The 21,538-nt window shown below is 40.2% G+C and overlaps 1 protein-coding gene across 1 annotated transcript in view; it reads right to left on the minus strand.

Moving 5' to 3' along the window:
• The window catches only part of iglon5 (IgLON family member 5), a 135,785-nt gene extending 130,301 nt beyond the window's left edge, over nt 1–5,484 (minus strand). The window contains exon 1 of the mRNA XM_075466055.1: nt 4,874–5,484. Within this exon, the coding sequence (XP_075322170.1) occupies nt 4,874–4,934 (61 nt within the window). The 5' untranslated portion in view covers nt 4,935–5,484. The remainder of the gene's footprint in view (nt 1–4,873) is intronic.
• Between the last annotated feature and the right edge of the window lie 16,054 nt (nt 5,485–21,538).

A 21,538-nucleotide genomic window follows, 5' to 3' on the forward strand; every position in this document is an offset into this window, starting at 1 on the left:
CACTGTGATTAACACCCCTCGTATTTTTATCCAGTTGTCTTTCTGTTTTGACCCTGTTCTGATTTGTCCTATCTGTCTTATTGTTTATTTTTGTGTTACTCTGAATCATATTTCTCTCTTCTCTTCTTATCTCTTTTAGGGACAAATAAGTCTGTTTAGTGTCTTTTTTTTTATACAATGCATACAAGCATCAATTCCCAATCCGTAAAATTTCTGAATGAAGTTAATTGGAGTGTTGTTTTTTTTTGTCTATTCTGTTGTTTATTTTCTTTTGCACTGTCCTAGATGTGGATCCGTACCACCTTGAAATTCATAAAAAGTACTGCAGGAGGTTGCCAGCTAAAATGTATTCAATGTATCCACAAGACAGAACTCTTAGAACAAAATCCATTTAATTTTTAAATGAATGAAAAGTAATTCAAGTCAGATAATTGAGGTGATGCTGGGTACCACTGACTCCCCATCAAGAGCATATCTTGCATTTACAAAATGTCACTGTTCCTTTGAGTATAAAAAAGCTGTATTTTGTTTTTAAATTTCTACCTGAGAGGCTCAAATGCTTTAACGCCTCAACTGTTGCCACAGTACCCATCATCCTAATGTTCTTTCTGTTCTTTTTTTAGAATAATATGTGTATTGCAGAAAATATTACAAAAGGCAAATTAAATAAAAAAAACAATGTTTTGGTTTACACAAGGAGATTTAGTCCTGGGGAATAAAAGCTCTGATCTACCCTTATTGACACTGTAAGTGGGGCAGTGGCACATGCCTAGTCGACAGGCTTATAGATACAACTATGTTAGGCAGATGTAGAAAAGGTCAAGAGTACAGTGAATTATCTAGAATGACTTTCAAATTTGCAAGGAGCCCTAAAAGTCTGACAAATGTTCTGAGAAACATTAACAGCTAAATTGTCCTGCAATTACAACATTAATGTTAACAATAAAACTTAAGTTACCAACAGCTGCGGTTATGCATCCATCTGTCACCCACCCACCCCCTGTCAAAGCTCTGAGGGTGTGTGGAAAGAAAAATGTTTCTCCAAAGTCTAAAGCCATAAAAATGGTACAGGTTTTGTACCATTAGCGCCTGGCTTCCATGCACTTTTGCCTTAAATCCGAAGGGGTTATGCCCCATACAATTCTGCACGTATTTCTATACAGAGACACATCATATTTGTTTTTTCTATCCAGTTTCATTCAGTATGAATGAGGAAAATTACTGCGATTAAAAACTAAAATATAACACTTAGGTAATCAGTTTGACAAATATGTTGTTAAATGATATATAACTCCATATTCATGGACTTTTTTTTAGCTTTTAAGGCACTGATTACTACTATCTATACTCAATCAAGTATTTTTAGAATTCATATTTTGCAATATACTCATGGCAAATTATAGAATCTGAATAAATAATAAACAGAAGGAGATCCTCATTTCAGAGATTCCAATGGGAGTAAACACACTGCCAGTTGACAGAATATATATGTGTGATGACTCCGCTTGCTCAATATACCATGTTTTATTCTGGTTCAACTGTGTTTTAATTTAAACATCAGTTCTCAACTACTGATCTAAATTAGGTTTACATAAAACACCAAATTGAACTAATTTTCAGTCACATAACCTGTTTCTGCCAGACTTTTCTTAAGGTGTGATCTGCTCCTTGCTGTGTGAGGAACAGATTCAGTGTAAGATGCTGTGAACCATCGCCCACCATACAACAAGACACATTAAAAATGAAACCCTTGGGGAAAATATTCAGACCCCAAGCCCTCTCCGTACGGGGTACATCTCCAACCCTAGTCCCCGAGGCTCTTCAAACCAAATCCAAGCCCTCTCACACCAACACTTGCAGATAAATAAAATCTGCCAAAATGGCAGAGGATTTCTAAGCCAAACATGGAGAACAACAGCGCACAGAAACTGTGGATTTCAAAGGGAGGGAGAAAAACCAGAGGCCCCTCCAGAATAGGAGCGCAAGGCATCTGTTGATGCTGGCATCTCCCTCCTCTTCATCTTCAAGCCAAGACTGGTGATCCAGTCGAGTGTGTGTGTGTGTGTGTGTGTGTGTGTGTGTGTGTGTGTGTGTATGTGTGTGTGTGTGTCTGTGTTTATGTATGAACGTGTGTGAGAGGGAGCAGGGAAGAAGGAGGATGGCTATGTGCTAACATGTGCAATGTGCATTGACCCCACTTGGCCCCCATATGCTGCTGAAACAAGAATGATGGCGGGCTACAAAGCGACCCTGCTTGTTTTCACCTGTGTTCCCGCTCTGTACACTTCCTCTTACCAGGGCTTCCGTCTTGATGGTAAAAAAACCCATCTGTTTCATCGTTAAAGCAAAACGTATTCAGTAATATCTGCACACAGTACAGTGTTAAAGTGGAAATTCCTGGAGTGCATTAATGGATTCCTCTGTGAGGTAGAAATGTAGTTTATTTCGAAACATTGGAAGAAAGTATCAAAATGATTAAATCATTTAATATAACCTTAAGCATTCTCTGCTATGGCCTTTGAGGCAACATAAACAACTTGTCTCGTTAACCTCACTTTTTATAGAATAGTTGACAGTATTATTGCCATTTTTTTTATATTTAATGTTTCTTTGGTGAAAGCTATCTTTTCAGCAGAAGGTAAATTGTTTAATTCCACAATGAAGTGTGTGTGTGTGTGTGTGTGTGTGTGTGTATGTTTTCATTTTAATAATGAGTAATTGCAGACAGCTTGTGTGCCAAGATTATGCAGATATTTTACTGTATGTAAGAGTGGGTACTTGGTCATCCACCTGGAGTAGTGGTACCCATACATTTTAAGTAAAAAGGGAAAATAAATTAGGAAGAGAAAGGTATGATGGCATGCCAGGTCCTGGACATCACATCCATGGATTGGTTTGTGCATTCACATGCCAAGTCTGTGGGAAACCTTTGAATAGCTTAATGGTGTTTTGCAGCACAGAAAAATTCCCTGGCTGGCATGGCATTGTACAGGTCTGAAACCCATTTTGCTATTTCTACAATAACACTCTGCTCTCCTAAAACATGTGTTTTCTTGTTGTGCATGATGTGAATGACTAAATGTGTGAGAATAAAGGGAAGAAATATGCTCAGATAAATAAATACTCTGGAAGCAGTAGAATCATTCAAGGGAATGTGTCTTATACATCATTAAACAGGCAATAATAACTCACATTCAATCTGTTAAACAGTGGTGGTGAAGCATTTACGCAACCGCATTGCACACGCCTGACTCTCAGGGGCACAGATGCAAAGGATTATTCCACTGCTGCATGATTTATCAAGCAACGAATGGTGGCCTTTTTACAGACGTGGTCTCCCTTCATAATGCATGCTTTCCACCTTAAAAGATGGACATTTTAAGGACCTACACCAACACGCAGCAGCAGGCAGCATCCCTCTCCAAGATGAATCAGTTTTGAATGTGCTGCTATGTGCACGATTCACATCAATATCCAATCATTCCTCAACTGTGCCTTGGATGATTGGTCACATTTTCATATCACAAAACCCACAGATTACAAATTCAGAGGGCTGAAACCTGAAATGAGACCCAATATGGTTGTAGGGTTGGACTGCGTGGTGCTGAGCCCATTGTGTTTATGTGCTGTGTACTTCCTGCAGGGCTGTCCGTCTGCTCTCTGCCTGGAGTAGAGAAGGGGCTTGCTGTGGGAAGCCAAGCATGACCAGCTGGGCTCTCCTTGCCCACAAGAAGCTCAGGAGCGGGAGGGTAAGGGGCTTGTCTGCATCTGCACGTTGTTAACCTCACATCCTATTGCACTGACACATCAATTATTGTTATTAAGGGCCAGAGTAATTTATTTATATACTGATTTCCCATCGGACACAGGCGGGACTAATTGAGAAGGGTATGAGCGTTTGTGTTCGTGCTAGATGGGCAGAGGAAAATTAAAGGGAATAGTGGAAATGTTGTGCACGGCTAACGTTTGATCGGACATCCCATTGATTTGTGGGGATATTAGAAGATGCTATTGTGAGACAGGCAAGAAGGTTTTAAATATTGTCAGACTAGTGCTCCATGAGGGCAACAGCAACATAAAAACACTGAAAATCCCATCTGAAGCCTTTGTTTGTGCAAGTTGTCTTCACACTGTACACTGTTTAAAACTGGAGGAATGGCAGAGCAGAATAATAAAGTGTGCCTGTCTCTTTCGTGGAGCTGAAGGGAAGATGCTTTAAATAAAAGAAGGAATAAAGAGGGGATTAAGGCTTGACTACCCATCCAGTTCATGCTTGACCCCTCCAGCCCTCCCTACTGTCCACCCTGCATCATCTACGTCTCCGTCTCTCTCGACCTTGGTTTTGAAGAAAGAGAACAACACACCGTCTCCCTTATGAGTCTCGCTGCATCGCTTCGACCCGTACTCACGTTAACTCCACAGCCCCCACCCGCACCGAAACGCGTCATGCGCGTGGGGATACTGGCCCATTCAAGTCACGTAAAGGAATGCTCACACTAGACTGGGGATGAGTGTCTATTTTTTTTTTTTTTTCTGTAGTAAACATCTTAACATGCACCACTCGATGCTTACACTGAGCCACGAGGTTCGCTTGGAGATGAACCTGGCGCTGCGCGCACGCGCTCTCGCGCACAGAGCTTGCGAGGCTACAAACAACCATCCTTACATATCTGTGTAAGCAAATAGAAAGCTGAAGCGTAGTGGCACAGTAGACACGCGTGATTCACATGCAGGTAGACCCCCCTCCTTTTCTCCATCATTAGTATTCACCTCCACAACCATCTTTTGAAGAATGAAAGGCATGAAAGGTAAATATAGAGACGCAGCAGTAAAGAAACGTCAACACATCACTAAGTAGCTTGTGAGAACTTACCTTTTGACAGCAGCACCAGGATCAAACCAGCGAATGCGTTCCGCAAGAGAGGGCAGCCCATGATGGAGTTCTGATTGATTTTCTGCTGGTTTTTGCAGCCAAATGTCACGGTATTCCTCCCTTATGGAACCGCGGCGGGGGGAAAACGACCCAGAGGATGAATGTCAGCAGCAATAGTCCTTACTTCTACATGTGAGTTGACGAAAACATCAGACTCGACTTTTCATTTCGATGTCTCCCGTCAGAGAGAGTCTGATAAGGTTGTTTATCTTCTTCGCTGCAGACTCTCTCAACCAGAGAAATATTAGTGCAGAACGAACTAATATCCCAGACTCTTAGTTTGGCTCCCTGTGCCTTAAAGAACAGTGAGATTTGTTGAAAAAATGCACGGGAAGCAAAGGTAAAAATTTAAGCCGTCCAGGAACCCAATAATTAGTCAGTTTTTGTCGAAGAACAGGGTGGGTTCTGCGCGTCCTGACCCAAAATTAGCCTGCTCCCAGTCTCTCTGTTGGTATGCAGCGCGTCTCTTCGCTCCGCACTCGGCGCGTCGCAGGCAGCAGCATTGAATGCGAAGCGCACAGGGAAGGAACATGATTGACAGCTCAAGGAGAGCCCCTTTCTCCCAATCACGGGCCCTAAGGAAGGAGGCGGGATGTACGATTGCACCGATGTCCCGCTAAGAGAGGCCGACCAAGGAGCCTCACCGGCCAATCGAAGGCTCACAGTGGGCGGGGCGGAGCGCGACGCGAAGTACGGAGCGGTGATATTGCAATGTGATTTATAGCCGGTTTGGTGTTGCTGCGGTAGCCTACTCGGAGGAACGAGTCCACTGGGGGACAGGCAGGCATAATAACTACAAACACAGAGGTAGAGGATGAGTGTGGGTCAGGTGGAGCCACACTTCTGATTAGGTGTCGCGGGTTTCGGAGATGTTGGATGAAAAGAGTCGCTTTGGATAAAAACTGCCAAATGTTTTAACATAACATAACATAACATAACAACATACAAGGACAGATTTGGTACTGGTCATCATCAGTGGCTTTGCCAGCACATACCACACGAGGTGAAAGAGAAATCATCACATAAAGTCTATAAGTTGTGTGTAGACTGTTCAGACTGTGTTGATCTATGAGCATCTGACTGCTGACTTAGACACAAACTCATTTGGGTAAAACACCTTCAATTTATGCAGAAGTACCGAATAGCAATTTGTAGGCATGTTAGTCTCTTTTGTCTCAATGCTGCACATGGCACTAAAAGTGTAAAAGGGAGTTGCTTTCAGGGAAGATATAAGAAGCCACTGTGAGCAAGTAATCTTGCTTAAAAACATGACAACAACAACAGATCGGAAGCTGTGAAGCACAGAAAACTTTGAAAGGTAGATTTATGCATACTTTCCAAACATTTGGCAGTTCCATATAATCTAGCTCATGCAGAAGCCTTTAGTCCATTAAAAGTACAGTATGCCTGGGATAGAATTATTTTTATATTAGCTGATTTATTGTTTCATTTTTAACTGCTGCTTTGTTTTTTAATTCCCAGAGTAGCCAATTAATGCTTTATTACTGCTGAGTGCATAGGTAATATAGCACTGCTGGCAGATTTATGCTGTTTGGACAAAATTAGAATATAGTAGGGAATTATCTAATGGCATGTCTGTCTTTGAAAGATGAATAGCCAAATATACCAATGATAGGAAAACCAAGAATTGTTTATTGGGTAAGATATCAAAAGCATGGTATTAGTTATTCATGGTGAGTGACTTGTTTGCAAATGATTATAGTTCATTCTTGATTAGATCTGACACAGCAGAATAAACTAGGACACAGTCATGTTTATGATGTCATACACTGTGTCATTTAGGAAGCTATTCTTAAATGATTCTTCCTAATTAAAAATTTTTTTAAATGACCGCATGCTAGATGAGCAACTTCTTATTTCTACATGATAAGACAAAGAAAGATAAACCATAGCTAACATTTCTGTTTTTATATGTGCAGCAAATTTGCTCATGCAAACAGTGAAAACAGCAGTAGAAAGATGTAGCAACAGAATAAAAGAGAGCGGGATGGTCTTTGGCCTGAGGGAAACCCCGTTTTATAAATGGGCTTATCCACCATTTACTGTATGCTGTTATTTGTGCAAAATCATTAAGTCAAACACAGTATGGTATGCTGTTCCTCTAATCAGCATGTCCCCCTCCTTCTCTTTGTGTATGAGAAGGAGGAGTGCAATTCAGTATTTGCTCTAAAATGCCGCAGGACGGTAATTGTACAGCTTCCACATTAAAATAGAAACACTGCCTCTGCGTGACACTAAAAACTCAGATCCAAAAGATATGGTGTTTGCACTCAGGAAGCTTCATGAATGGCTTTCATTACTACAGTCAGTGATTCTGCCTGGTTCTGTTGTACTCGCAGGTATTATTTGTGCACCTGTCACATGTCACAGTTTGTTTGCATTCTGTTTTTATTGGTTATTCTATGAAAGTACTGTGAAAATGTTGACAAAAATTTGCATTTTGACTCACACTTCACAAAGCCAATTACCCTCAGACCTCGCCAGCTCCCATCAAGCTGTATGACACACTGTGGAAGCAAGCAAGCACAGAGGTATATTTCTTAATTTTGGAGAGACTGACTTGACGCAGCAAAAGGATATTATGATAAATTTCCACTTCCACACTGTGCAAAAATTAAACTAAATATTTAAAGGTTGCAGACTTACCTGCATAAGACCCCTGGCCAGTGAACCAAAATAACTGCTTAATTGTTTAGGTTGTATTTCTAACTCAAAATGTGACGCTACAACATCAGTGTGCACAGTTTAGGCTCTGCGTGAAATAACATGTCACACTGGATATTCAAGCTCTATTGGACAAATACAATGTAAAGTTGGGACAAATACAATTTTAATGGCACTCTTTTTGAATGTCAAGATGGCTGTAGTGTCACCCTAAAACAGTACAGTGATACAGAAGGCTGCTCGAGTTAAGGATGGTAAATTTCAGCAAAACCTTATAAACCATCCATTTAATCAGATGAAAAGAGTTTTATTGTTGTTGTTTATTTTATTTTGCATTTTTCGTGCATACCAGATTGAGTTGCTTTATTTTGACCAAAGCTTTTTTTTTTCTGTTCACAAGTGAATGCAAATTATTCTGTCTTTTGTCCACAACAAATTTCTCATCATTTCATGAACTGTGCTGTATGAACAGCAACAGAAAAGCCAATTTGACATAAGTGCACAAACAGCAGATAAATGGTAGACGAACAACCCAATCAGCTGGTTTTAATGTAAGATTTGCACAAATTTAACATAATTCGTCCCAAATTAGGAACTTCAGATCGACTTTTAAGAGATGCTTATTTTTCCAAATGGTGGCTTACTCTGGGAGCAACAAAAATAAATTATTATGCATTGACTCAGTTTCTCCTCGCAGTCAAAGTCTGAGAATAATAAGAATTGACATAAGAGAGTTATCTGCTTTTATGTTGTCAAATTCCTATAGATATATACTCTTAATTTATTTTTTATTTTTTTTATCTGAGTCTGGTTTTCTCCCTTGAGGGCAACACTGCAGTGAAGAACACGAGTGATCATATTAACCCTGCATCATTGTGCAGCATTGCAATGAGCACAGAGCTGGAATTGAGGGCTCCTGCAGACTTGGAGAGTCTGCAGAGACAGAAGAGAGATAGTAAGATAACTTACAAAGGCAGGTAGTGGACTCTCATTTTCAGACTAAATGTTGGACACTTTTTACTGGAGTCGGCCAATGAAGGAAGAAAAGTTTAACAAGAAGGGAAGAAAAAAAAAAAACATGTAACAAAAGATGAAAATGCAGAAGCTGTAACATTTAAAATTAGAAATGAGTGCTTAGTAATTTAAAATGTTGACTGAAGGAAAAAATATGTAAAGGAGAAGAAGGAGGCAAATGAGGCTCTGTATAGGGAAATCGTTAAAGTGGATGGAAGACAACAAACGGGGCAGCTTCTGCTAAAAGAAAAAATGTAATACCGTAGAAATGAAAAGGACCTCTTAGTGAGGAGACTTTTTGCTGAAGAGGAAGACCTCATCCTCTTCCAAGGTAGCACTAATTAGAGTAGTCCTATCAGAGCTCTGACCTTTTCCTGATTTTCTTTTACCTTCAGTACCTAATTTCTTTCTAACTGAGAGTTCTTACAGTTGCAGTAACCAATTATTGTAACTAACTTCTGACTTAATGATCTCAGTCATCTCTCAGAAATGTTACTCTGTCACTATTTCTATGTCTCATTATTTTGGCGAGCGTCTATTTTCTGGTAGTTATTCTTGTACTGAGCTAACAAGCTTCAGTGTTGTCATGGTAAAACTGCAGTGAATTTGAAGGATTTCTTAATTCTTCCTTCAGCTTTTGTGTGGTGGGCTCTTGCAGTCACAGACTCGGAGGGTTTGTGACAGCCGAGTACAACTAATATTGCCTGCAGCAACATGCGAATAGTATGCTACCTGGTCAAAATTCCTGTTACTGTGAGGAGAAAATTCAATTCAATTCAAATTCAATTCAATTCAATTCAAATTCAATTCAAAAATACTTTATTTATCCCAGAGGGAAATTAAATGTTGATGTAGCTCAATTAAATCAAGAAGTTATTATAGATGCTGATGGCTGTGGGCAGGAAAGATTTCCTGTAGCGGTCCGTTTTGCATCCAAACTGAAGAAGCCTTTGACTGAAGAGACTCTGTTTTCCGATAACAGTCTCATGGAGAGGATGTTCAGGGTTGTCCATAATTCTCTTGATTTTATGCAAAATCCTTCTTTGCATTATTGTCTCCAGAGGTTCCACAGTCGTCCCCAGAACAGAACCAGCCTTCCTTATCAGGTTGTTGAGTCTTTTTAGGTCCCTGGTTCTGATGCTGCTGCCCCAACAGATGACGCAATAGGAAATGACGCTCTCAACAACAGACTTGTAGAAGATCTGCAACATCTTGTTGCAAACCTTGAAGGACCTTAGCTTCCTCAAGAAGTACAGTCTGCTCTGTCCTTTCTTGTAGATGGCTTCACTGTTGTGTCTCCAGTCCAGTAGAAACAATAAGTTATAGATTAAACATGATTTTTACAATTTTAATCGAGATTAGAGCGTAATGTTTGTGCAATTTCAGAGTGAATACAGTAGAGGAGCACTATGCAAAAGGTTGGGCATCCCAATAAATTTAATCTCTCAAATAAATCTAACAAAGGTCACACACATCTGATTCGTTGGGCTGCAGCTTGATCAGTTATCTTTTGGAGAGGCCTGGTGACCCAACATTCTGAACTCATGAGCTCTTCTAAGCAGCAACTGTGCACTTCAAAAAGCTGGAAAAGGCAATAGATCGATAGAAAGACAACTGTTCCCTCAGCTCATTTAGTGATTAAGAAATGCAGTTTACAGGAGATTAAGTTAAGGTCTAGATGAACAAGAAAACTTTCTTCAGAGACCTGCTTGGAAAACTGCCAGAAAGCCTAATTAAAACCTAAAAGACTAATAAATTGCACAAATATTAACCTGATTTTAGAGTCAATATAAGAAAACCTTTTCTACACAACAAAGTTCAGCATCGGTTAATGAAAATAAACATCCAAATAAGAATTTACATTTTGAAAATTAAAATTGATCCTTTTAGCTACCCTGAGCAAATGTAAGCCAGGAGTGTCTGGAAGTGTGGAAAAAAAAAGAAAGCACAGGATATCATGAAACAACCATCTCTTTAACTGTTGAGTTGGGACATGGATTGTTTATGCTAGTGCTTGAGGTTGTTTTGCAGAAAACAAAACGTCACACATTCTATACAAAAGCTGAAGATCCTCAATAATTATGAAAAATTATGTTCCTCATGTCCTCACAAAGACCAGAAAAGTGGAACAAAGCACTGCAATCCAGTCTCCACACTAGATTCCTATCCCACTAAGGAGTTGTTTTTGGAAATACTACTGTTAGTTTAGGACTAAAATACATTTCAGATGTTCTGGTACATTACCATCCGGGCATTTTAGGTCAGGTTTGCTTTCTGTCTCTGGAGTTTAAACTAAACATGAAGAAGCTGCTTTCAGTTTTTATGCACCAATAACTCACAGAGTACTGCAGGTTTGTGTCAACTTTTGGCTTTTTTTTTTTTTTTTTTTTATCAAATCAAAGCTTGGGAAACAGTAATCTCCAAGAAGAGGTTAAACGGCTTAAAAAACAGAAACCGGTGATAAACAAATTCCTGAAACATTTGACTGGGTGAGTACAAAGAACAAACACAACTCAGAAGTAAGTGAATACTTAATACTGTGTAATACACAAGGGAGGTGAAGACTAACTAAAGACAGGTGACGAACAATGAACTAAGACAAAGGTGGAGAGCAAAACAAGCATGGAGCATCACGACCTGATATGCACAAATAGAGAGCAAGACTTTATCCGAGACAGGCCTTTATTTCAAATTCTTATTGTTACTAGTGTGACAATCTGGATGATTGCACCTTGTTTCTACATACTAGTGTGTTTAAATGCGGGTTCATCCGCTCATTTAGGGGCGAGCTCTTCAGGACATGTATGCAAATACTGTCGTTCAGTGACTTTGACAAATGCTTGATCCATTACAACAACATGTTTATCACAGCATGGTCATTTCGCTAAAGTAATTAGATAAAAGTGGAAAAGATGGATTTTTATTTTTTTGCACATTGTAATGAAAAGTGTGCTTATTTATTTATTTATTCATCATTTCCTCTCTCCCCCTTCACCCACACCAGCCAGTATTAGAGGCTCCTCTCTTTTTTTGTTCATGTCAATTCTGGGTTTTTGTTTGAAGAATGATGGTATCTGACCCTCTACACCCAACCTCCACAACAAGAGACACTTTGAGAGACTAGAATGAAATGACATTAGTTTCAGTCCCAATTAATACACAAAAAAGACATATACTATGATGTCAGATTTGGAACCTCAACTGTAAGGACAGAAGGACACCTCACCAAGCTTGTTTTGGTAGCGGGACAGTTTATGCAAACATGTTTGAGGTGGAGTATGTCTGGTTGAATGAACGTGTCCCTGAAGTGTCTGCTGTAGAGCTACCAGTTGGCCTGAGACATCCCAACAGCCTGTTTAATATGATAATGTATGGAGATGCGGATACAACCAGTTTTTCCCACTTTCCTCATGCTACGTCTTTAAGGCCCCGACATTAATTGGCATGGCAGAGGCAGCAGTCACTTGGTTGTAATCACTATCCCTTTGAGAACCGCACTGAGAGGGATTGAAGGAGAGAGGGATGGAGGGAAAGCCTTTGGTCTCAAAAGGCTTGTCCTCTGAATTATGTTATCCCAAGAGGTGCAAGGAAGCAGAAAGACATGAGGGAAAAGCAAGACAGGAGGATATGGAACAATCATAGAAAAGAAAGACAGAAGCTGGAGAGGAAATTGTGATGTGATCCTCCTACTGCCAGAGAAATTGAGGATGACAGATGGAAGAAGAGGAGAACTGGGAAGAAACCAGAGTTTCATGTAGGGGATTACTGACAGAAATTGGAAAGTTGGATCTGTTCGAAAAGCTGCAAGGAGATGGAAGGATGTTCGATTGACTTAAAGCTGAAAAGAAGGAAAAAGAGGAGAGTGGTAAGTCAGAGGAGGATGGCAAAAGATAATTGACATTAAAGTTGCACCTAATGGAATCTCCACCATGTTAAAATATTGCTTTATATATACATATAATATACATATAATGCCAACATTTCTCAGCCATAATTCAAATTCAATTCAAATTCAAAAATACTTTATTTATCCCAGAGGGAAATTAAATGTTGATGTAGCTCAATTAAATCAAGGAGTTATTATAGATGCTTCTTTGCATTATTGTCTCCAGAGGTTCCACAGTCGTCCCCAGAACAGAACCAGCCTTCCTTATCAGGTTGTTGAGTCTTTTTAGGTCCCTGGTTCTGATGCTGCTGCCCCAACAGATGACGCAAGAGGAAATGACGCTCTCAACAACAGACTTGTAGAAGATCTGCAACATCTTGTTGCAAACCTTGAAGGACCTTAGCTTCCTCAATAAGTACAGTCTGCTCTGTCCTTTCTTGTAGATTGCTTCACTGTTGTGTCTCCAGTCCAGTCTGTTGTCCACATGAACACCAAGGTATTTATATTCCTCAACCACCTTCACTTCTTCTCCCATGATGGAAACAGGGTTTGATCTGACCCTGTTTCTCCTGAAATCTACAATCATCTCCTTTGTTTTGTTAACATTCAAGATGAGATGATTGTTCCCACACCGTGCCACAAAGCGGTCCACCAGCTCTCTGTACTCAGCTTCTTGTCCATCTCTGATACACCCGACAACTGCAGAGTCATCTGAATATTTCTGTAGATGACAGGAGTCTGACTTGTACTGGAAGTCTGAAGTGTACAGAGTGAAAAGGAATGATGAGAGAACAGTCCCCTGTGGTGCTCCTGTGCTGCTGATCACCTGGTTAGACACACAATTCTTCAGTCTGACAAACTGTGGTCTGTTTGTCAGGTAGTCATTAATCCAGGTGATTGTTGAGGCCTCCACCTGAGTCTTCTGGAGTTTCAGACGAAGCAGATCAGGCTGAATTGTGTTAAATGCACTGGAGAAATCAAAGAACATGATCCTCACAGTGCTGCCTGCTTTGTCCAGATGACAGTGGGTTTGTTGAAGCAGGTGTATGATAGCGTCTTCAACTCCAACTCCATGGCGATAAGCAAACTGCAGGGGGTCCTGATATGTGCTGGTTTGCTTACACAGGTGGGTCAACAGGAGTCTCTCCAGGACCTTCATGATGTGGGATGTCAGGGCAACAGGTCTGTAGTCATTGATGTCTGAAGGGTGAATTTTCTTTGGTACCGGAACCAGACAGGATGTCTTCCACAACAGTGGTACCTTCTCTTGGGTCAAGCTAAGGTTGAAAAGGTGTTGCAGAATCCCACAGAGCTGCTCTGCACAGGCCTTCAGGACTCGGGGGCTGACACCATCTGGACCTGCAGCCTTGTTCCGGTTCAGTCTCTCCAACTGCCTCTTCACCTGACTTCTAGAAACAGAAAAGTGGAAGGGGGAGGCAAAGGGGACAGCATTATCTCCTGATTGGGTTGAAGACAAACTAGTGGAAGCAGAAGAATCCATGACTGAGGTGGAGGTGGAGATGTTACAGGAAAGCTGTGAGTCAGAGGAGGGTGGGATGTCTCTTTGGCTGGGAACAGGAGGGGAGGATGGTGAGCTTGTTCCTGAACTGAACCTGTTGAAGAATGTGTTCAGCTCATTTGCTCTGTCCAGACTTCCATCCATCCGATCCTCCCTCTGCTTGAGGCCTGTGATCTTCTTCATTCCTGACCACACATCTCTGATATTGTTCCTCTGCAGTTTACTCTCAAGCTTCTTTCTATACACCTCCTTGCTCTCTCTGATCTTGACTTTGAGCTGCTTCTGTACAAAACAACCCTGTAAGGCTTCTTCAGCTTCATGTGACCACTTTCTAACAGTCTTTTTTGTGACAGGTAGTCTCTGGACAAGGGGTTTATATGCTGAACAGAGAAAAACAAGGTTGTGATCTGATTTACCCAGGGGAGGTCTTGATTTCGAAATGTATGAATCCTTGACATTTGTGTAAAACAAAAGATTGTGGTGTAACCCTCACTTTGTCATATATACCCTTAACATGTCTGTTAGGTTTTCTCAAGGAACCATGTGATTGGCTTCTTTAGCATGACAAAAAGCAGGTTAACGTCAGTGCTTTAGTACATTGTATTGGGAATGGAGTGTGATGACTGTACGTTTACCTTTTAAAATCCTTATTTGTCTACATTTCATATGAAACTGTCATGCATCCCTAAAAAGGGTCTAATTAGCACATTTTCAAACTCCAAAAACATTAAATGCTTATTTTCGTCTTTTGGGAGTTGTAGTATGCTTATATTTTGCATTATGCAAAACTTTCATTGTGCAATTGCACCACTGTCAGAGCTCCATGTAACTAAAATTGCCTGAGGGCTACTTACTTTTGGTCTTGGCTGTCTGTCACCGTTGGTTAGGGTTAAGTGTACAAATGAGTTGTTTAGACTAACGTTTTAATAGATAAATGCTAAGGCTTAGATATTATATATGAATATATTAGATATATGAATTTGTGGTTGAATTTTGACATCGCGTCGCCTGAAGGATTCAACTATATTAGTGAGTATAACATATCAGGACTGGTACATAAATAGTACAGACAATTGATAGACAATAGTGAGTTGTTGCATTGTCTGGTCCAGTGCCACAGGGGCCACAGTGATACCTCAACAGGCTAATGTAGCATTATTAAAGGCTGTATTTTACACCAGACTATGATACCTAGTCAAATAGTGAGTAAAAATGACGTAATGTAATGTAAAAAAAAAACATACACCAAGATTTTGCCTTTGAAGAAAAACCCAATTTTATGCTGCAGTCAAACTTGGTCCACCTCAAACAGTCCTTCATCACCTCTCCAACCTCCAAATGCTGGCTTGTTTGACAATTCATAACGCTTACTATTGTAGGTTTTGCTGAACTAATATTATCCAGCACCACCCCCAGGTAAAGAAAAGGAGCCAAAAGAGTACCCTGCTGAGCCCCAGTACTGCATTCTAGTGTTCCAGAAACACATCTCTCCTTCCTGACATACTGTGGTCTGGCAGTCAGATAGTCTATAATCCATGATGTCAGGGAGGGGGCCACACCCATACCTAGAAGCTTGTCTTTCAGTATGGGAGGCCGTATGGTGTTGAAGGCACTGGAGAAGTCAAAGAACAATATTCTCACATATGAACCAGGCACATCCAGATAAGCATATGCCCGATGCAACATGAACAGAATCGCGTCTGCCACTTCTATGTGTTTCTGGTAGGCAAACTGGAGGGGGTCAAGAGCCTCAGCAACCTGCAATTTCATGCAACGAACAAGGAGTTGTCTTCAAGGTCTTCATGATATGAGATGTTAAAGCCACCGGTCTGTAGTCATTCAGCTCCCCCGGTTGCCCTAATTTGGGCATTGGTATGAGACAAGAAGTTTTCACCGGGACTTTTTCCATCTGAATGCTGATATTGAAAAGCCTCTGAAGAGGGACTGCAAGTTGACCAGAACAGTCCTCATAAGCCTTGGACAGACTCCATCTGGGCCTGAAGCCCTCCCTGACTTAAGTCTTCTGAGCTCAGCTCCAACCTCCTCTATAGTTAGACACAGAGGTTGTAGCGGAGGGATGGCGACAGGAGTGATGTTGCTATCAATCATAGAGATGGGGGTGGAGCTGGACAGAGGAGGCCAGGCGGTGGGAGCAGCCACAGATGTGAAGGTGCAGCTGGGCTCAGGAGACCTGGAGGTAGAAGCTGCCGCAGAGGTGGATGTGCAGTTGGGTTCAGTAGGCCTGGTGGTGGAAGCTGCCAAAATAAAAATTATATAACAAATTATGATGTTAAAATATATTTTTTAATGATGGCGTTGTGTAACTTACAGGGTTTTTATTTGGTGTAAATGTTCAAAATTTAGGAAAAAAGTCTTGGAAGGAACAAATCACATTCTAATTTGAAAAATTGATTTCTCAACCAGAACCTTTTAATTTGGTTAATTTCCGCCACTGACAAAACCCTGGTTGTTCGTGCCTCAGAAGTTGATGTTGTTACATCCTGCTTTGAACACAGAATTGTTTTCACTGCTGATTGCTGCTGCCGCAACGCGCCCTGCTTGTAAAGTACCTTGAAATTGAGGAACTGCTTTTGAAACTAAGGAGGAGATGAGAAAAGGAGCTTGCCAAGCGAAGGAGGATGAAATAAGAGAAGAGAAAAAAAATATTTTTACTAAGAATTTTCTCTTTTGAGGGTCAATCTGTCAATGTTCTTAGCCAAGGCTGTTAATTGTTGTAATGGCAGATATTGCGGTGTGGGTGGGATTAGGTGCTCATAATCACATGGGTATCGTTCCCTGTAGGAGGGTTAGTATGATGTAGATTAAATGATGAAACAAGACACAGGGAGAGTCACCTTTTAAGATGTGAATGGATCCTGAGCGTGTCAGTGCTTGGCCTTGAAGCCAGATCAAAGCCACTAACCAAGCTCTAATAGATGATGGAATTGAATCATATCTTCTGCCTAACACTGTCTCCCCTTCTACTTCTCTGTTTTATGGCTTTCAAAATGTAACTGCAATTTTCCATTCATTTTATTTCTTTACTCTATGCACAATTCAACCATTAAAATAGTCTTACTTTCTAGATCCAAGTCACTGGCACATGTTATTGAAGTCCACCGACACAAAAAGCCTCAACATAATTATTTTACTCGGGTAGACCAATGTCATACCAACTGGTATGTTTCATGTCACACCAAAGCCTTACTTACCATCCACTATTTGCCTTCAGTCCATGACTTTTGCTGCAGAACAGTGTTGCTTTCCTGCTGTCCAAGAATAGATGTTTCGTCTCAATTCCACAAGCAATCCCTCGCTAATTAAAAGTGTCTTAATGCCATTAATCACCCACAAATCCATTGCAAAAAACAGAACTCTTTTGAGTGGTAGAATGATGATAATTCGTCATTATCATCAAGACTACTTTTACATCCATTTGAGCCCGTAATTGTTCCACAACTTATGAATCAATTGTGTGTTTTTAACCATTACTGAACTCTGATCATCCGAGACAGCGGGGTGCAGAAGAGCAGTCAGAATGTTTAGAGAATTTTGAAGATGCCATGAAACTCTTTGCTCTAAGATTCTGAGAGAATTGGTACTCTGATGCCAACAAAAATGACAGTGATGAATAACTGGTTTCTACAGGTGGATATCAGTCATGTATAACCATCCCAAGTGCTGCAGTTTTAAGCTCCAAGCATGTCTGCTTATGACTGGTTCACATATCATCTTAGTGACTCCCGACTTCCCTAATGGATTCTCTGCCCCTGTCATCTGTGTCGCTCCGTCTCTTTTATTCTTTTTTTCATTTAAACATATGAAAGTGAATCCCCACTTTTCTCCACCTGTCTTAGATTTTTTTTTTGTACTCTAACCTCTTTTTCAATTCCCTGTCTCTCACCCATTTTGACAGTCTCCCATCTTCAGCCGGCTATTTGTCTCGCCCACTCTTACTTGTGCTTCCCAACCTCAGTTTCCGCCTCCCCAGTTTGATGCAGCAGTAATGAGTTCAGCTTAAGGTGGGGCTGGCCTGAGGTAAGCTGGAGAGAGTCAGAGAGGTTAATGAGGATAGCAACCTTGCTTTTTGCCTCGGGGTGTAAAGGGAGAGTTAATGAATGAACAAGGCCAGGGGCAGACAAACTGACAGATAGTTTTAGCATTTGCAAGAGTGAATTAAACTGATGCCCAAACACACTAATCTCTAAAATATAAGATAAATTTAGATTGATAATTGCTTTAACAAATATGTGTGTGCACAGGTGTTTCAGGCTTACACTGATAAATTCATCAACAGTGATTATTATCAATAATTTCATGAACAGTTTTCATATGACTGAAATATTGAGGAAACTTTAGAATTACTGTTATCTCTTAACTGCCTTGCCAAGGTTCATGTGGTTAAGAAAATTAAAAATCAAACAAGGACATGTAGTATCAAACATACATGGCAGCCCACACAGTTCGGCAGCTCTGCCAAGAGGAGGCAAGTATATTATGCTATTGAGATTCTCATTCATCTGAAAGACCGCTTGGGACAGACAATACAACTATGGGAGGAAATGGATTGATAAATTATAAAAAAAAAGGAAAAAGAAATTAACAAAACATTTAATTAATGATGCTTCAGAACTTAAAATTCAAATTAGACTAAAACTAAATCAGCTTCAAACAAGTCCTTCACCAGGCATTCTTTAAACTCCTAAAACTTATCTCTGCTCATTGGAATTAGATTTTTTTTCATTAACATAATCCTTTCATGCCTTAAAAGGACCTAAATATAGCTCTACAAGTTTGCCTGATTTAGGGAACTCCACATCACTTCACAGGCACAATCTGGGACCACAATGTCAAGATGTGTGATTATTCTCAACCAGGAGAGGAAAGTCTGATAATAATTTGCAAATCAGTAGGATGTTTTCAGATTTGTTATAAGGCTTTTGTTACTGCCAGATCAAGTTACTAATTTTCATCCTACCTGCTCCTCCTCTTCTTTCTTTGTGACTCATGTCTGCTCTGTGTCTGTTTCCCCTGGCGACAGACTTGGTTTTTGTTGACAAGTCATCAATGTTGTCCCCAGATTTAGATACGTTTAACCGAAAAGTACCTTGCAACAAATCTAGCTACGTCTTGAACAAACAAACCTTGGCTAGTTTCTGTAAAAGAGTCAACAGTGTTACTCCTCAAGGTCTCTGCCACAGCATACACATCAATAATCTACGATGGTAAGTGAACAACAAAAAGAGGTCAACAGTTAACAGAGTTTTGAATGAGCTGTGCATGTCCAAACATCTTGTGATTTGTTAGCCAGATGGAGGCTGTGTGCTGTGTTCCTTATAACTTCCTTCCTGAATGATCATTAATATTGCTGAAATACAGCTAAGGAAATGGCTGCTGTCTTCAACTTATTTGGATGGTGATTATGTCAGACAACATTGCTGTTATAAAATCTGGATTTTAGTGTTGCAAAGCAGCTGCTTGGACATGGATTGAGAGTGACTGCAGGTTAATATGTAGTCTAAATGGGCCAAGTTTGAGTCACTATTTTGTACTGCTCTGTACAAAGGAGTACAAAAGGAAATGAGAATAGCTTTTGAGCCATTTTAAATTAAAACTGAAGAGTAGGAAAGAAGCAAATAGATGTTAAGAATCTGCATTAGATCAAACAAGAACTCATGAATATGCTAACACAATACATTCACATTCGCAGTTCATTGCATACCGATGCTCGGTCAAGAGCTAGAATAGGACAAACTTTACCATCACTTTCAGACCCAAAGGTGGTCTGCATGTTGACAGTCATCCTTCTACAGCAGTAAACAGTGGCGAGAAAAAGTCATTCTATAGTGCTGGCTTAACAACAAGCAGCACAGACCATCTCCGGGGATGTGAGGGGAGGGAAGGACATTGGCATCCAGCTCCCAAGCAAGGAACTCATGTTTGAGTCCAATCCTGGGACTGCCGTTTTCTTCATGTTTGTCTTTATTTGAACTTCCAGGCTTGATTTTGACTTTTTTTGTCCCACCACTGTACTACTTTGTTTTGCATTACTATACTGAGTTATGGTTAGGCATAAAAAGTACATTATTTAGCTTTGGAGAGATCATGGTTAGGTGTTAAAATACACAACAAAATACATTTTAATACAGACACAATGTGCTGAAGAGTGATGCAGTTTATGCTCAAAGCAAATTACTTGACACACATGCATGTCAAATAAAGCAAAAACAGAGCAGCAAAATAGCATTAGAGACTCTCGCACTGTTTTTAAATTAAACAATGGCACAGATAAAATTATACAAATTGACTAAGCTAGTAAACTGCTAATAATGTGCTGCTAAATTCAAAACATTAGATAAACTTTGTTTGAACTAAGCCCCACTTGTTTGAATAATTGATTTTGAAATTAGTTTCTGGAAGTATAAAGGTGGAAATTCTCAGTCATGGTGGTGATAGTTTGTTTTGCTCATGGTGGAAGCAGGTGGACATGGACATATTATGGGTAAAAAATGTATTTTCACCAGGATTTAACTGGGAAAAAATGTTTGCGTGTAATACTGGTCTTGACAGTAGACTGTGGCTTAAAGCTGTAAAATGATTTTGACATGTGATTCTTGCCTGACTTCCAATAGGTGACATTTATTTTTCTGTTATATTTTCTCTCCCTTCATTCCCTCTTTACTCCCATACCTGCTCCGATGCCTATTTTCTTTGTCTCACTGGCAAATCGATCTCTCTCATTTCGTCCAGAATTGATTTAGGCATTTCTTATTGTTGGTGCAATTCTGCAATCCCTTCTTACGAGCTCATTCACTCCCATTCTGCTCTGTCTTTTGCTCTTTTAATACCACTCTATCTCACTCTCTATCTGCCTCCTCTGGAACTCATTACCAACTGGGCTCCTTTGCGCTGTCCATTTACTTGGTAACCTCAACAGATTTGTGGAACAATGTCTTGACCGGATGCAGTTGGAATCGTAAGTTTCTGTGCTGCAGAAATGTTGCGCTGCATACAATATCATGTTGGCAGTACTGATATACAGTAGTGTTAACACAGATTTCCAGTTAAAATGGTTGTGTGTCTTGTGTCATATGATTCACTACTGATGTATTTCACTTTTATGTCTACAGGTGATTCTACACTCACATCTGTAATAAATCAGGGTTGCATATCTCGTGCTTTACCAGTTGTTTTGCTGTAAGTAACAAAACCATTTTTGTTTCTTGTGGGCAACAACAGTAGTAATTGACTCTCACTGCATTATCGACATGCACACAACGTCTCACTGCATATAGATGGTCACTTTTTTTTTATGTTAGTATGTGTGTGTGTGACAGAACTGCTCTGGCAGCAAAATAACTAATTACATCTGTCAGCTGGGAAAAGCCAAAGAACTGTGCCCACAGGGACAGAGCTGAACTGCAGTGATTTTGACACAGTAAACAGATTAACAGTCAAAATCACAAAGAACGCATTCAAGTCACGTGATGCCCCAAGGGTT

The sequence above is a fragment of the Odontesthes bonariensis genome, chromosome 5, assembly GCF_027942865.1.
Source record: "Odontesthes bonariensis isolate fOdoBon6 chromosome 5, fOdoBon6.hap1, whole genome shotgun sequence".
NCBI classification, from domain to species: domain Eukaryota; kingdom Metazoa; phylum Chordata; class Actinopteri; order Atheriniformes; family Atherinopsidae; genus Odontesthes; species Odontesthes bonariensis.